Below are 17,170 nucleotides of genomic sequence, written 5' to 3' on the forward strand. Positions count from 1 at the left end.
AATACTTTCAATAAAAGAGGAATAAAACGTTGTCAGTATTCTTTCATTGACTCCAAAGGAGTTTAGTTTACAGGACAGACACTACTGAGTCTTTTCACAATAACATCTGTACTGTCACTAAATCTCAATGTCATGTCATTGTTGCAGCCAAGGACTCAGGCAGATGCAGGACTGTTGTGCAACTAGCAATGTCTTTATTTTTGCTATAAACAACAAAAACAAAGCAGTCTATGCTCACTCTTACAGTCCGGCAGCACACTTTCTCTGCTGCTAAAAAATGATTGTCTTCTTCTCTTGGCTACCATGACAACAACAACAACAATAACATCAACAGTTTTCTTCTTCTCCTTCACAACTCACGTTTTCCGACTCAACAGCATAACCTGGTGGCAGGAACCAGACAATGCATCCACAAACAATACTGAATAAAATACAAACCCACAAACACTGTATCCTGGAAAGGCATTTAGAATTATCTACATTGCCTGCGGACATGAACTTTTATGCAGTTTAAATTTAACCCATTAGATTAATTACACTCTGCAAATTAACCTGTTAAATTCAACTAAATTACAAAAGAAAATAAATTGGGGGGGTCTCTGATTTAACAGTAGGGAATGCCCTCATTAACAAATATAAAATATCTTACTGATATCCACTGACCCCTCACATCATCAAACACAGTTCCCAAGTATTTGTACTCTGGACGAGTTCAACACTTACTGAAGTCAAGAATGATTGTTGGAACTGTCTGTGTGTTCTAGTGAGATGACTATTTCTTTAGTTTTGGACACATTTAAATCTAAAAAAGATCTCAGTCTTTAGACAGGACATGACTGCTGCTCCAGCAGCAATAAGACGGTCTGTGTCCACCATAGTGAGTCATTTTACAGACAGTATGTGTGTACCGTATTTCCTCTAATAGTGGCTGGTGGTCAGTTAAAAGCCAGGTGGATAAACTCCTGATGCCTGTTATATAATGTGCATGCCAGTTAAGCATAAATAATAGTTACCTGGATGTAACTCCGGTTCTATGAGTACATGCGTAGCCCTCTAGCCAACCAGCACAGAGAGGGGAGGGGGATGGTGGAGATGTGATATCGTCTTATAAGGGGATAACAGCTCATATTTCAATAATACTGATGGCAGCGACACAACATCAAGATGAGTTACCAAGGTAACCAGACTAATTTGGCTAAACTGGTGAGCATAAATCTATGAGCATGCTAAAGCTAAGGGCCACGTACCCTCAGTAGTTGAGGTAAATAACTATTAAATTACTATTAGGGGAAATACGGTAATTTCAAAGTGTCTGACTCTGGTGCCTCCTAGTGGTCGTATTGAAAAAGACATTTACACACAGAGAAGTTTAACATTTGATTCAAATTGTTCTGAACGCTGCAGCTTCTTAATCTGAGCTGCTCATCTTTGTACCTTTTCCTGTATGACATCACATGTTGCATCACGTGTTTTCTGGCCTGTAATCATTATTTGTCACTTTATAATGTGATATTTATGAGAAGCTTTTAATGAGCTTTATCAAAACTACTTTACTGAGTCGTTATGAAACTCTTCCTAAAATAACTTAAAGAACTCAGTTTCTTTGGCTGACAGTGTGGAGCTTCAGGAACCAAGTCTCTTTAATCAGAAAACCTCCTCTGATACTCTTAAATCATAGAATTAATATGAAGTTTCACATCTCCATTTTCATGGTTGATGTACTGATTGTCCACATTTGGCCAGTTTGTACTGTAACAAACCAGTTTAGACAACAGGAAGCAGAACCCTCATGCAGACACTCAGACAGGCTGGTTGAGTGAAAGACAGTTTTACTTTTAAATTCAATAAACAGACTTCTAGTCGAAAATCTCAACTCAAGGCAGTGAAGCAGGAAGGCAGGTGACCACAGACACACAGCAGGTCAAACTGGATCAGCACAGCAGCTTTGCAACACAAAGGATCTGGAGAACTGATCATCATATTGATCAGTTCTCCTCACTGAGCTGTTGGCCTTGGTGTTACTGTGGTGATTGTAAAGAGATAATGTCACACTCTGCAGTAGCTTTTGTTACACATAAGATTATATAGTTTTACTCCAAATAAACTGATGTGACTGGTCATCAATCACAAACAGACAGCAGGTCAAACTGGATCAGCACAGCAGCTCAGCAACGCAGACGATCTGGAAAACTGGTCGTGATCATGTTACTTTGCTTTGATAATTGATTAATGATTTGCTTTATTCTTGACTGAATCTTTTTTATTTCACAACACACTAACATAATGAATTTCAAGTCAGTGTTCATGTCTGACACTTTCAGAGTTCTAATAAATGCTCTTGTTAGGTCTATTTCTTAGGCAAGTAAAGTCTACATATTTATAACCCATCATAAATCATAAATGTAGCTGTTATCATCATGTTTCTTCATTTACAAATAGCTGTGTTATTCTACAAAAAACGAAAAGAAAAAGAAATGAGCAATACATTTTAAAGTTCATGAGAAACCTTGAGAAGCAAATTGAAGGGAACAAACACATTCATTGGTGTGAGTTAACGCCCAGGACACTTTGGTTCTGAAGGTTGTCTGATGGGTTTTAGAAATAAGGAAGTTTGCTTTTACACAGAGAGGAACACACTCCTCTCACCAAGTCTCAGTTAGAGCCAAAATATCTCTCACTGATCTATTTTTCTTTTTCTGAACAAACACTTCACTAAACATTTTCTTGTTGCTTCCTTCGATTTGTTTGAATATCTATTGATAACACTTGACTTTAACATCGTCCCCACATTTATCATTTATAAGTTGTATATTGATATTTAATAAATGGTTATAACTCCTGTTGGCACCCAGAAGTGTTTGCTGCTGTATAAACAGATAATGAATGACAATATAGTAAAACCCAGTTATAATAATATAGAATATGTCTTCATAGGAGAAGTTATAATAAATACTGAGAATTAATAAAATGTCTTCATACCTTATAACTATATATTAAATGTTTATATGATGCTCATAAATGGGGTAAAGTGATTATTCTTATCTTCAGTCAGCAGCTTCATCATGAAACTGATCTACACACATTAATATTACACTTGTGTTCATATAGATTAGACTGTGTGTATGTATTTATTTAATCTTCATTGTTGGATATCTCCTGGGATATTATACAGTATGTAAAGATTTGTATGAGGTCAATATATTGTGCTGTGAGATGCTGGTGTGTTTACATACTGGAACGTTTGGTTTGTTGGTGTTTAATGTGTCTGAATAATTCCAAAGAGGTCATATGGGTCAAATAATGGGGTCAAAAATAAACATTATTCATTCATTAATGTACCCTTAACCACCATCATCATCATCCTCATCATGTTGCAAACACAGAGAGAGATAGAAAGAGGAAGAGGAAGAAATGTTAACTTAAAGCATCTTCAGCTTCCTGATTAATCAGACATCATCTTGCTGCTCCTCTTCATTTTTCAGCAAGTTTTATTAAATTAGTGTTATGCATTACTCTTATTGGGTTTTTACTTGCAAAGCTTCTATTGTACTTACAGTAACATAACGAGTGTAGTTGTCGTCAGTATTTCACCTGGTTCGCTGTCTCTCCTCTGCTGCGCTCAGAGGACACACACACACACCGAGCTCTCAGCCTCGCCTGCGGTGAAACAGAAGAGAGGAGAGTTATTTACCTAATTTATGTCTACTTGTTTCATTTCAGCTCAGTGTGAGCGTCTACTGCATTTTGCTGTCATTTATGGCTGCGCTAAGTTTTATCTCCTCTCTTCTGATATGACCGGGACTCACACTTTTTATTTCTTTCCAGCTCTGTGGAAAAGTGATGTTTTCATATCACAGATGATGAACAGAGGCATTAAAATGTGTCTTACTGTTAAACATGAGACTCAGCTGCTATTAAAAAAACATAAGTAGTGCTGAGTATTTATAAAAACAAAAAATATCCAGACATAAAGCATGAACCACAGGCACAGAATCTTTATAAACCATATATCCTGATTTGAGTGCAGCCCTGGAGCTTTTTCTTCTTTTGCCATGTTTTTCTTCCTCTTTTGTTGGTTTTCTGGGCAAATGTGGTCTTACATTTAAAGATGTGAACATTAAAAAATCTGCTGGTTTTAAAGTCATGTCATCTAGTGGATCTTATTAAGTTCATCACTAATAACAAAGGCAGTATTACAATAAATGCACTATTCTCCTGTTTCAGGGCTAAAAAAAAAAAAAGAACCGTCTATCTGTAGCATAGACAGGATTTAGGAAATCAGAAGCATTGACAAATAGACACATAGTTGGTTTTGGTTAATTTTTTAAGTGTAAAGTAAGATGCTACCACAACAAAGGAACTGTTGTTCAGAGCTACATTCGCTATTCATTCATTTGCTATATTTCTCACTACTGTGGATAAATACCTGCTGTATATTTATATGCACGCTAGTTTTGCTCAAGCACTCTTAGCTCTCGATTCTAATAAGGAAAAACTCACTTAAAAAACATTAATGGGGAGAAAATGGAAGAAACCTCAGGAGGAGCAACAGAGGAGGATCCCTCTCCCGGGACAGACAGGCAGGAAATAGATGTTGTGTTTACAGAATAGAACAAGAAAGCAGAAGTGCAGTATGCTTAAAGCTTAAGGCTTAAAGTATGTTCACACAGTCTATTTAAAAGATGTGTTTGTACCATCAACTCTTGTCTCATAACTGTCTAAAAGGCACAGAGCAGAGTTTTATAAGAGTACATGGCTTTCTGTTCCCCCAGAGTCACTGTCAAGGCAGTTTGTTATTGGCCAATGGTGTGAAATTGAGTGTTAAAATTCATCGAAGTTGAACCTGATAAAAAAAAATCCATGTAGGTTTACCTCACATCTGCAAGTGAATCAGCTGATTGCACCGTTTTCATTGAAATTAATCAATTTCACTCCTTTATTCTGGGGGTCATAAGATTTTTGATGTTCTCATTTATTTGTTATTTGTTATTCATTAGGTAATGCTTTATTTTACAGGTCCCTTAATTTTATACTAATTTCCTGGAAATGTACAGGTATTTGCAGGTATTTATATTTTATGTTATTTATAACAGTTAATTTTTAGACTATTACAGAGAGAGTGGTGCATTTTGGTGCAAATTATAAGAAAAAACTGAAAAAAGTGTTGAGTGGGATTCATTGGTAAGTACTGCATTATATTTGGCTTCATACATAGTTGTACATTTGTATAAAATCTTAATGAATTACATAAACACATTTCCTGTACACCACTAAGTCTCATAACCTTTTCAAAGAATGTCTCAACAATTAACAGTTACACAACAGCTACTTTTAGGAAGTTATTGAAAAAACATGATATGCTAATATATTGTTTGACATACAAAACTACACACTGAAAAGTATTTTCTGTCAGTTAACGAGTTGTTAAGAGTCTAATTTATTAAGAATTTAACAAATTAACAACTACATATGAACCAACTAAACCAATTTATACCAAATTGCACAACCCTCTCTGTAAAATGCTCTAAAATTAACCGTTAAATAAAACGGGAAAACTTCCAGGAAATTAGCATAAAATTAAAAGACCTGTAAATGTAATTTTTTTTCTTTGAAAAATAGTATTATGGAAAATGAAGAAGAAAAAAAACACAAAGTCTAAACATCACAATAATAGATAACAACAACAACACACACACACGCACACACACACACACACCCAACAACAGCAAAAAAACAGCAGCAACAACAACAACAAACATCATCACCATTTGAGACATCAACATATTCCATGTAGAACTGCACTGACTGCATCATTTCATCCTATCTGGGCAGGTGTGTCTGTATCTCTATATACAGCTAATATGAGTTAAACAGTAAACAACAGTAAACAATCTTCTGTAAACTTTGAACGACTAAAAGTAAAAGTTTTTTATCATAAAGATTGATTATTATTAATGCAAATAATAAAATCTTCATTGTGCTCACCTGTATGATAGATGATGTAACATGAAATTAAACCAAAACTTGTTTTCCAATCAAATCTTACATGTTTATACATCACTATAAGTATAACATCAATTACATGTGATATGTGTGTATAAATAAGCAACAGACTGATTAACCAAATTGTTTTCAAGGGCTCTTAACGTACACTTTAATACACTATATGGCTTACAATATAATCAAATATTGTATAACATAATGCAGTATCATACATAACATGATTAATACAACACATGATAATTTGATCCATTACAATAAGATATTGATGGATAGACCTGCAGAGGGTATACTGGGGTCCAAATCACCTGATGCAACTCACAGTCGAATCCCTGCAGCCAGTTTCCAGCAGCACATTAATGAACACGGTGTCAGAATCACACTATACTGTCACATATAGAGTCCAAATACTGCTTCATGCTAATAATACTGATTAGATAATAATACAATACAATATGATATGATTAGAACACATTACACTTGCAGCCACTGCAAATATTTTTATCAGTGCAGTGGATGTAATAACATCTGTAAAACATCTGTGTGTCTTTCTGGGATTTTACATCAGAATCTGACACGTTCTGTATTAAACCATTTTCATGGACCTGTTGTGTTAACAAGAGGCTCCACTAGAGGGGACTGTTGTGCTTAAATTTGGTCCAAACTCTTTTTCAGTGAAGGCAGCCAGGATGTGGAATTCTTTGCCGCTGAGTATCAGGGAGTGCAGCAACTTTTTATATCACTTTTTAAATCTCATTTGAAAACATGGCTGAAGGATGTTCAGACATGCAGTCACTGAGCTGAGATTCACTGATTAGGTTGGTGAGCATTAATACAACATGTCCATGTTTCTGTTTTGTTTTTTTCTATCTTGATTTTAATATTGATGTTTCACAGTGTAAAGTTTTAATTCACCACAACTGATTGTTTTCTTTTACTTCACCAGCTTGTGCAACACTGGTGGCCTCCGCTCAGGGACTACACATGGAAATTAGCTTTAAGCTGTACCTCGCACAATATATATTGTGCATTTTCCTTGTTAAATAAACAATAAAATAAAATAACATATACTGAAGTTTGTTTCATGTGATTGTGTGTTTGTGTGCAGCTGTGTTCAGAGCGTCGTTGCGTCAGACACTACTGGTTCACCTCTTGGCCTGACCACCACATCCCACAATGCACCGCTCCTCTGCTGAGACTGGTGGAGGAGGTGGAGATGTACAGCAAGTCCCTCCTACCACCCAGCTCTCAGCCAATCACAACCCCCATGCCTGGTTCCGGACCAATCATCGTCCACTGCAGGTTGGTTCCTTATCAAACACAGTTTACAATGATGTTGTTAGTTTGTTAGAGTCCAAGTAAATGTAAATTTTCACAGCTACATGAGTGTCTCTCTCTTTTTATAATTTGGAGAATTATCATAAAACTAACAACAGACATGATTTATTAAAAATTATGTTTTTCAAATGTTGTAAACTCTTATGTAGTTTGTGAATGAGCGAAGTAATACAAAAAAACAAAATTCTCTCCTTCAGTTTTTATGTCCACAGTCTTTTACCTTTTGACTTCTTGTAACAGCACCAGATAGGTTAATATATATTACAGGGAGTTTAATGTTCATATGAGCCATAAAAGTGCTCCAACTGTGAATCACTAACATTATGTGGGTGTCATGCAAGAATCACTGGTGTAAACAGATTCATTGTTTGCTTACACTTAACATCCCGTTTTTTAACATTTATAATCATAATTTAATAAATGCTTTATAGCACACTTCGATGTATGCACATACGCACATATAAGGACATTTTAAGTGTTTATTAATGTACAGGATTAATTCTAACTCCTCCTATAATGACAGTTGTGTTTTACCATAATGTCATTTATTATATGTTTGTATAGCAGCAAACATTTCTGGGTGCCCACAGGAGGAGTTATAGCTGTTGACTAATACATTAATAAACACTTGTATCTGCTTACAGCCACATTATAGTGGATTAAAACCGCTTAACTGTTTATGTACTGATAATAAACGCTAAATACAGGGACTTAAGATAAAGTGTTACCCTTTTACTACATATGAAATGTACAAGTCAAGTGGTCCAATAAATATCCAAATAAATAACTAAAATCAACTTTGCAAAATTAAGATTCTGTTGAGAGCTGCTAATTCTCCAGTCGGTGCCATTAAACCTTTGCAGAAGAAGAGGAAGCAATGAGATGACGTCATTAAAAGAGCGGCAGTCAAAGCCGATGGAAAACATGATGGAAATAAGACATTTCTGTTTGTTTCATGTACTGATTTGAGGAAGGTTACAGTCTCCTCATCGCTCCACACAGATCTGATGTTTTCATCTCTTCAGTGACGTTTAAGTCACATGATTCATGTACATCATCATTTATTCACTCAGTCTGTTTACATTTGATTTTCATCCACACAGCTGCTGTTACACCTCAGACAGCAACAAACATCTTGTTTGCAGTTTTTTTCAATGCATAAATTGAAAATGTGATAAAAACAGGTGGATGCAAACACACCTAATCTCCTCTCCTCTCCTCTCCTCCTCCTCTCAGTGCAGGTATAGGGAGGACAGGTTGTTTTATAGCCAGCAGTATCGGCTCTCAGCAGCTCAGAGAAACTGGTCAGGTCGACATCTTGGAGACAGTTTGTCAGCTTCGACTCGATAGGTTGGTGAAAAAAAAAATCACCTTTCCGTTTCTGTCTCTTTTTCATCAGTCTCTCCTCTCTCTCTTCTCACTGTCTGGTGTAACATTTTGCTTACTCCCTAAATGTAGCATGTTTAACCTGTACCCCCCCCCCCCTTCCTCTTATGCAGGGGTGGTATGATCCAAACCACGGAGCAGTACCAGTTCCTGTACACCACTCTGGCCCAGTACAGCTCCCAGCTACAACACAACCAGGTATTCCAACTCATACCTGGTGTCCCAGTCATACAGACATTTAGGAAGATGTCTTCTAACTTATCTTATGTAAGACAAGGTGTAAATGAATCTTACGTCCTCCATATAGACTCAAAGAGTTACCATTATAAAGACCTGCCCACAGCACAATTCAAAACAGGACTTTTTTTTTTTTTGCACATTTAATAAATTTCAATGAAATAATTGCAATCAATAGAGTTGCTCCTGAAGGTGAAGTAAATTTACACAGATTTTTTGCACCTCTTCAAATAAATTTGCACCTTTAACCAATAGCAAGCCGTCTTGACAGTGCTGAGCTGTGAGGGGACAGAGAACCGGAGAGTCCAAAATGGAGGAGGCTATTGTAGCAGCTCTGTTGTATTGTTCACTTTTTTTTAAAAGGACAGGTTCACAAGTTTTCAAGTGTGTGTTAAACCAGCAGTCAGGTGTCCATATGAACAGTGAAAGAGGTTTTCCTCGCTGTAATCATTCCTCCTGTTCATACTGGATATTAAAAGATCCTTCAAATGTGCTTTCAATGTAAGTGATGGAGGCCAAAATCCACAGTGTGTCATTTAGTGTAAAAATTAGTGCATGTAAAGTTAATGTGAAGCTTATATTCAGCTTCAGCAGTCTGAGTTAGTCATATCAAGTGGATATCTGACACATTTACAGTCTTTTTAGCATCAAATTCCCTCTTTGTGTTTCCTCGGACAGTGTTTCCCTGTTGAGCTGCAGGTGGAAGTATAGTAACAAAAAGAGGAACTTTGGCACTAAAAAGACTGTAACGTTGAAAGATATCTACTTGATTTGACTCATTTGGACGCTGAAGCTTCATATTAGCTTCAGATAAACTTTTAAATCCATTTTTGCACAGAAGGAGGACTGTGCATTTTGTCCTCCATCACTTCCATTGTAAGTGCATCATGAAGGGATCTTCTAATGGTCAGTATGAACAGGAGGAATGATTACAGCAAGAAAAACAGGTTTCACTGCTCATTTGAGCTCCTGACTGTTGGTTTAAGATGGACTGGAAGTATTGTGAAACCGTCCTTTAACTTCCTCTGTCTCTGTCTTCTCTGTTCCACAAAAAAACATGGTTTACAGACAGTGATGAGACAGGAGTTGATGCTACAACAGCTTTTCCTCCTTTTTGTTTATGTAGAAAACAACTCTGTGCTTGTGTTTCCCAACAGAATGAAAGTGAATGTGATTGGTTATGCCATTTCTTGTCATCCCTCTAATGTATTCTATATAATAAATGCAAAAATACTACAAAAGAAAAACTCTTGAGGAGGTGTCAGTGTAGGTTTAGTGTAGAGAGCATGTAACTTCAACACCAGAGGTTTGCATCCTGCCAACAGTCAATGCTGGTTTCTTCTAACCATGACCACAATCTTTCCCCAACTGTAACCATGTAGTTTGGTTGGCTAAACTCAATCAAACGGTAACCACAGAGGTGACAGATCAGAGAATAACACTGACAAACAGCCTGTTGTGTTGTTTTGGTTGGAGGGCTTGTTTTTGAGTGAAAACTGTGCAAGATTTAGGTATTTAAGACATTAAATCAGCAGTTAAACAATGTTTTCTAACACTGATGCTTCAGTATTAATAATCGAATTATGTCATATATAATAATATATCAGTCAGAGGGACCAAACCACTACTTTTACTGCAATACTTTAACTACATCAAGCTCATAATACTGATCTACTTTTACTTAAGTAACTTGTACTTAAGATTTGTCATGCAGGACTTTTACTTGTAATGGAGTATTTTTATATTGCGGTACTTTTACTAAAGTAAAGGATATGAATACTTCTTCCACCACTGATGAGAAGATGAAATACAATCCAGGAGGACCAGTTTGACCAATACATCCATAACTATGAAGGTTTATCAGATGCCAAAACACTGCATGCTGGTTACAATGGAAACGGGATCTTACAACCTTTGCATTTGCACATATTTGTTTGGCCAAAGTTGTGTGTTGCTTGATGACTTTGCATTGTGGTAGAAGTTGAGCCAGGTTCCACTTTTTGCTGAGTAACATGGTGGTTTTTGCCATTTGCGTCACAACTTCCACTCCACCCATACAGTGGCCTCACTGATGACTCACTGGGAGGCTGGGTGTTTTTTGAAAACACACAGTCTAAACACACCCTAAGATATTGAGCTACATTTTGTGTTTCCCCCTTTTTTCAGCCATTTTGGAATGGCTGTGCTTGTAGTCGTTGTTGCTGTTAACTCCCACTCTTGGCCTGGGGATTGTATAGACAGAAAGAGTGAGTGTGCCTAGAAGTTGGATGAGTATTTCTCTGGAAGCCCAGTGTTCATGTTAAAGGTCATAAATCTACTGGGCCTCATGACAGATGACATTACTCTCCAGCCCTGATCTAATTTACCTTTAAACCGCCTTTCAATCCAGCTCTCACCCAAGCAAAGAGCAGATACTTGGCAGCTTAACCCAGCTTTATATCTATATTGTATCTGCAAAGGCTGCTGAGCTGTGAGGGGACAGAGAACCAGAGAGTCAAAAATGGAGGAAGCTATTGTAGCAGCTCTGTTGCACTGTTCACTTTTTTTAAAAGGACAGGTTCACAAGTTTTCAAGTGTGTGTTAAACCAGCAGTCAGGTGTCCATATGAACAGTGAAAGAGGTTTTCCTCGCTGTAATCATTCCTCCTGTTCATACTGGATATTAAAAGATCCTTCAAATGTGCTTTCAATGTAAGTGATGGAGGCCAAAATCCACAGTGTGTCATTTAGTGCAAAAATTAGTGCATGTAACGTTGATGTGAAGCTTATATGAAGCTTCAGCAGTCTGAGTTAGTCATATTAAGTGGATATCTGACACAGTTACAGTCTTTTTTGCATCAAATTCTCTCTTTGTGTTTCCTCGGACAGTGTTTCCCTGTTGAGCTGCAGGTGGAAGTATAGTAACAAAAAGAGGGACTTTGGCACTAAAAAGACTGTAACGTTGAAAGATATCTACTTGATTTGACTCATATGGACACTGAAGCTTCATATTAGCTTCAGATAAACTTTTAAATCCATTTTTGCACAGAAGGAGGACTGTGCATTTTGTCCTCCATCACTTCCATTGTAAGTGCATCATGAAGGGATCTTCTAATGGTCAGTATGAACAGGAGGAATGATTACAGCAAGAAAAACAGGTTTCACTGCTCATTTGAGCTCCTGACTGTTGGTTTAAGATGGACTGGAAGTATTGTGAAACCGTCCTTTAACTTCCTCTGTCTCTGTCTTCTCTGTTCCACAAAAAAAACATGGTTTACAGACAGTAATGAGACAGGAGTTGATGCTACAACAGCTTTTCCTCCTTTTTGTTTATGTAGAAAACAACTCTGTGCTTGTGTTTCCCAACAGAATGAAAGTGAATGTGATTGGTTATGCCATTTCTTGTCATCCCTCTAATGTATTCTATATAATAAATGCAAAAATACTACAAAAGAAAAACTCTTGAGGAGGTGTCAGTGTAGGTTTGGTGTAGAGAGCATGTAACTTCAACACCAGAGGTTTGCATCCTGCCAACAGTCAATGCTGGTTTCTTCTAACCATGACCACAATTTTCCCCAACTGTAACCATGTAGTTTGGTTGGCTAAACTCATTCAAACGGTAACCGTAACCTTACAAAGTTTATCAACTCATCCACTGATTCAGACTAGAACAAACACACTAGAGGTTTAAAAAGACCCTTATTCTTTTGATTGATGTTGATTTCCATTGGCCTTGCACCTAGGAACAGGTGAGAAGCAGTGGTGGAAAATAACTAAGAACATTTACTCAAGTAATATACTTAATTACATTTTCGAGGTACAAGCTTTTAAAATATTTTGGTACTTTGGACATCACAGGATCATGTTAGAAGACGTCTTTCTATATCTCTTTACCTCTTGTCCATTTTGACCTCTCTCTATCTTTTGTTTTCATCATCTCTCCCTATTTCAGGTATTTCCTCTCTAACTTCCTGTCTTTTCACACCCATCAACCGCTCTCCTTTTCTGTGTCTCATTTGTTTTCCCAACTGTAACCATGTAGTTTGGTTGCCTAAACTCAATCAAACAGTAACCGCAGAGGTGACAGATCAGAGAATAACACTGACAAACAACCTGTTCTGTTGTTTTGGTTGGAGGGCTTGTTTTTGAGTGAAAACTGTGCATGATTTAGGTATTTAAGTCATTAAATCAGCAGTTAAACAGTGTTTTCTCTTCACCAGGGTCAGAACCAGAACCAGCCTATCACACAGAACCAGCAGAGCCAAGACGACCAAGTCAATATACAACCACAGACTACAACTGGACAGCACAAAGAATGGGAATAACTGATGTGGTGCAGTACCTCGAGAACCAGCAGCGTCTGCTTGGCCAGGTTCACACCTAAAGGAACCTAGAAGAACTTAAAACCAGCCAAACACACAGCAGACGTTACTAACAAAACCAGGAAGGCAGAAACAACAGAAACTATAGGCAAAAGGACACCAGCAGCAAAACCCAAAGAACTGATGCTGTAACAGAACTTTAATCCTGGACTGAGAACCTCAGTGAACCAGAACTGAACCAAGAAGCTTGAACCAAGAGAACCAAGTAGAAGAAAACACATGAAACAATAATAATATCTGATAAATCAAGTAAAATAAAGCAAAGTCATCTATCTGGAATGTGTGCTTCAACTTTTTTGCAGAACGACGCGCTGTGCGTTGGCTACGTTTTTTCATGCAGAACTAAGTCTGTCTGAATGTGACCTTATGGTGTTTTCAAACCTGTGTAGTTCACTCTGGCTGAATGGGACCCTGATTAGTTTTCCTCCTAGGTACAATTTGTTTGGGCAGGTCTGAACACAGAATTTGTACTTGGACCAAAACAACCACACAGAGCCCCTTTACAGGAAATGGTCTGTGTTCGTTTGTGGTGGGAACGTGATCCGACCTCCGACTGACTACAACTCTGCAAGTTTGAGCTAAATGGCTCCCATAGCCAGGACTAACAATCAAGTATGTTGTCTTCATGATATTTGGGCAGATAGCTTCTTCAGAAGCTTCTTCCTGTGTTTACGTTTGTGCTCCCACCCCAGACACATCTGACCAATGAGAGGAGAGAACGTTCTTACCTGGCTTTTAGTGATGCTTTTTCAGTTTGCTTTTTTTCTGTTTGAAAAAAAAAACATAAAAAGTTCATCAACTCATCCACTGATTCAGACTAGAACAAACACACTAGAGGTTTGAAAACACCCTTATTCTTTTGATTGATGTTGATTTCCATTGGCCTTGCACCTAGGAACAGGTGAGAAGCAGTGGTGGAAAATAACTAAGAACATTTACTCAAGTACTATACTTAATTACAATTTCGAGGTACAAGCTTTTAAAATATTTTGGTACTTTGGACATCACAGGATCATGTTAGAAGACGTCTTTCTATATCTCTTTACCTCTTGTCCATTTTGACCTCTCTCGATCTTTTGTTTTCATCATCTCTCTATTTCATATATTTCCTCTCTAACTTCCTGTCTTCTCACCCCCATCAACCGCTCTTCTCCTTTTCTGTGTCTCATTTGTTTTTCCTCCATCTTCTCTCCATGTCCCATTATCATACACATGACAGTATAAAAGCTCCCTGTGTCATTAGCAGATGAATTAAAGTATTTCAGTAGTGAGTCTGCAGTAATTTGTTTTCCATCCTGGTGCTGAATATACACTGTACGATAATAACAATATAGAGTAATATACTGAATATCATTGCAAGTCAAGTAGATATTGGTAAAGGTGGTAAGATGCAGGGCAGTCCTGGGATATTAAACAGTGTAGTGACTACTTGCCACCTTTAAACAGCCACTGAGGGGCTGCTGTGAGATTTATAATGATGCATACTTCCAATAAATGTTCAGATTAATTATACAGCTTTTAACAGCTCACCACTGCTGTTTATAATAGTCCACAAAGGGATAAACAAAAATAATCAGACAAAATAAAGGCTGAGGCAAAAACTGTATGCTTCTCACACACATCAGCAACATCTGAAGCTGATCATTTCTCAATTTACCTCCAAACAAGGAAACGCTGCCTGGTGGTCAGAGGTTTAAACGTAAATAACACAAATATATCAATACAAGTGAAAATGGCTCCTACAAACAGAATTAACAGATTTAACTGTACATTCTTGTGTGTGTGTGTGTGTGTGTGTGTGTGTGTGTGTGTGTGTGTGTGTAGTTTTGTTCTGCAAACGTTAACAAGACTACACAGCTCCATTCTGTAGTGCTTATGAAGATTCAACATAGGAAACTAATGTTCATGTTAGTAGTGCAACGATGCAAGACAGCACAAAAATATACACAATACTTTCTACATTGCAGCATTTCTGCTGTGAGTTCATGTGATGGAACTGAATCAGTCTCATGATGAAAGTTCTCCTCTTTCTCAGCAGTCGGTCATACAGTAGCAGTGAAGAATGTTGCACTAGTTACAACAGACTAGTAAAAGATTTGCAACATCTTACTGCACACATTAAAGAACTTATTTACAGCTCAGGTTGCTGTAAATATACTGCAGTTTGTTGCCAAGCTTTACTAAAACCTGGGACATATTAGGTGATTTGTTACATTTGTCTCATTGTGATTAACCTTGAAAGGGGAACAGAAGTCAGCTGGGGAAAGAATTCTTAAGAAGACAAACAAGATAACAGTGAATCCTCGTCACCACTCTTCTAAAGAACTTGATATTGCTTCATAAAGGGAAGTTAAGTCTCGTTCTTGTGTAAAATGTTTCTCTCTACCATTAAATTGTTTCATTTCTCTTTCTCTCACTCTGTGTTTGATTTTCATTCTTGTTTCTTTCTCACTCAGTGAGCTGGAAGCCTGGAAGCCTGGATGCTGACCTTCAGCCAATTATAACAGAGGACATTTGAAGGCATTACAAATTCTGTCATCCTGCAATCTATTTATTTGTGCTTTTATATATATATATTTATATATATATATATATTTTTAAACAATAGTTTGCAAAGCAGTTGCTGTTTACTCAAACTCATAACTAAGTTTTGCTGGCAGCTCAGGATATTATAATCAACAGATTTACATTGACTCCCTTTGAAAGCACTTGAACCCTGAAAATAATTTTTTCAAACACATACTTGAATATACTTGACATATTTGAAAGCCTGTAAATAAATGTTCAGTTCCATAAAGCTGTCACTTGTCTCATCCTCTTTTGTGATAGATGTTAAGGGTTATGGATTTTTAAATGTAAAACTGAGCTGATCCCATTACTGGACCATTAAGATTAAAGACACGTCGTTATTTATAGTTGTTTTTATTAATATGAAGAAGAAGAACATCATAGTGATCACTTGAACATATGACAGCCTGTGACAGGCTGCTATGATTATGCTGACTGTGCCAGCTTGAGATTTAGATGGCACAGGCACATCCGGGCAAACCAATGACTACGCGGGTGGCACAGCGGCCACATATTCACACACACACACACACACACACGTGCACACACACACACACACACATACACACACACACACACACACACACACATACACATATACACACACAGATCGCAGACGCAGCAACATCAGCATAAAATCCAATTGTGCACCCAATAAAAAACTATATCCAATAAACAATAATATTGAAATAGGCAACAGGCTACTACAGTCCAAAATTGTAAATTATCTTACTTTTGATGATTAGAGCAGGAGATGACATAGCTTGGTGTTCAACACTGAAATTATTTCATAACTGTCCAATGATTCAGTCAGTTCTCTTTCAAAGGAGAGCAGGGACAAAGAGTTCAGTCTGTATGTCATCACTGATGCACTGATGCCAGTTTTTACCTCTTTCAACAGTACAGCTTATTGCTGCTGAATTAGCAACCACGTACGTGTCGAAACTACTCAGCACTTGAGGAGAAACTGGAGCAGGGGGAGGTGTCTGGAGTGAGAATGATGGCTGAACTTGAGTTGGATTCTCTTCCTCTTGCTCCTCACAACGTCTTTTTGTGACTGCTTTGTTTCACTATGGTTTTCATCTTAACTTACATTAAAAGCAGCTAGCTAGAAGACAGTATGCTTCTGCTCCTCTGTTCAATGTACACTCAGTGTACATGGCTGTACACTGAGTGAAACAATCTGACCTATCAACATCATCATATGGTAAACAAGAGGCAAGAATTGTTTATTTTTATTGGTCTCATAGTCACATTTGAAACAGTTTTCATTGACTGCTA

At 37.3% G+C, this 17,170-nt stretch overlaps 2 protein-coding genes across 2 annotated transcripts in view; both read left to right on the forward strand.

The window, feature by feature from the left end:
* The window catches only part of LOC121896033, a 142,432-nt gene that overhangs the window by 112,449 nt on the left and 12,813 nt on the right, over positions 1–17,170 (forward strand). The gene's annotated exons all lie outside the window — the stretch shown is intronic.
* Positions 1,165–13,580, forward strand: LOC121895752 (tyrosine-protein phosphatase non-receptor type 7-like). The gene is made up of 5 exons (XM_042409175.1): positions 1,165–1,203; positions 7,109–7,302; positions 8,575–8,688; positions 8,838–8,922; positions 13,160–13,580. The coding sequence occupies exons 1-5, from the start codon at positions 1,165–1,167 to the stop codon at positions 13,262–13,264; spliced, it is 537 nt and encodes a 178-aa protein (XP_042265109.1). The 3' UTR covers positions 13,265–13,580.

Source organism: Thunnus maccoyii, chromosome 4 (assembly GCF_910596095.1).
Source record: "Thunnus maccoyii chromosome 4, fThuMac1.1, whole genome shotgun sequence".
Classification (NCBI taxonomy): domain Eukaryota; kingdom Metazoa; phylum Chordata; class Actinopteri; order Scombriformes; family Scombridae; genus Thunnus; species Thunnus maccoyii.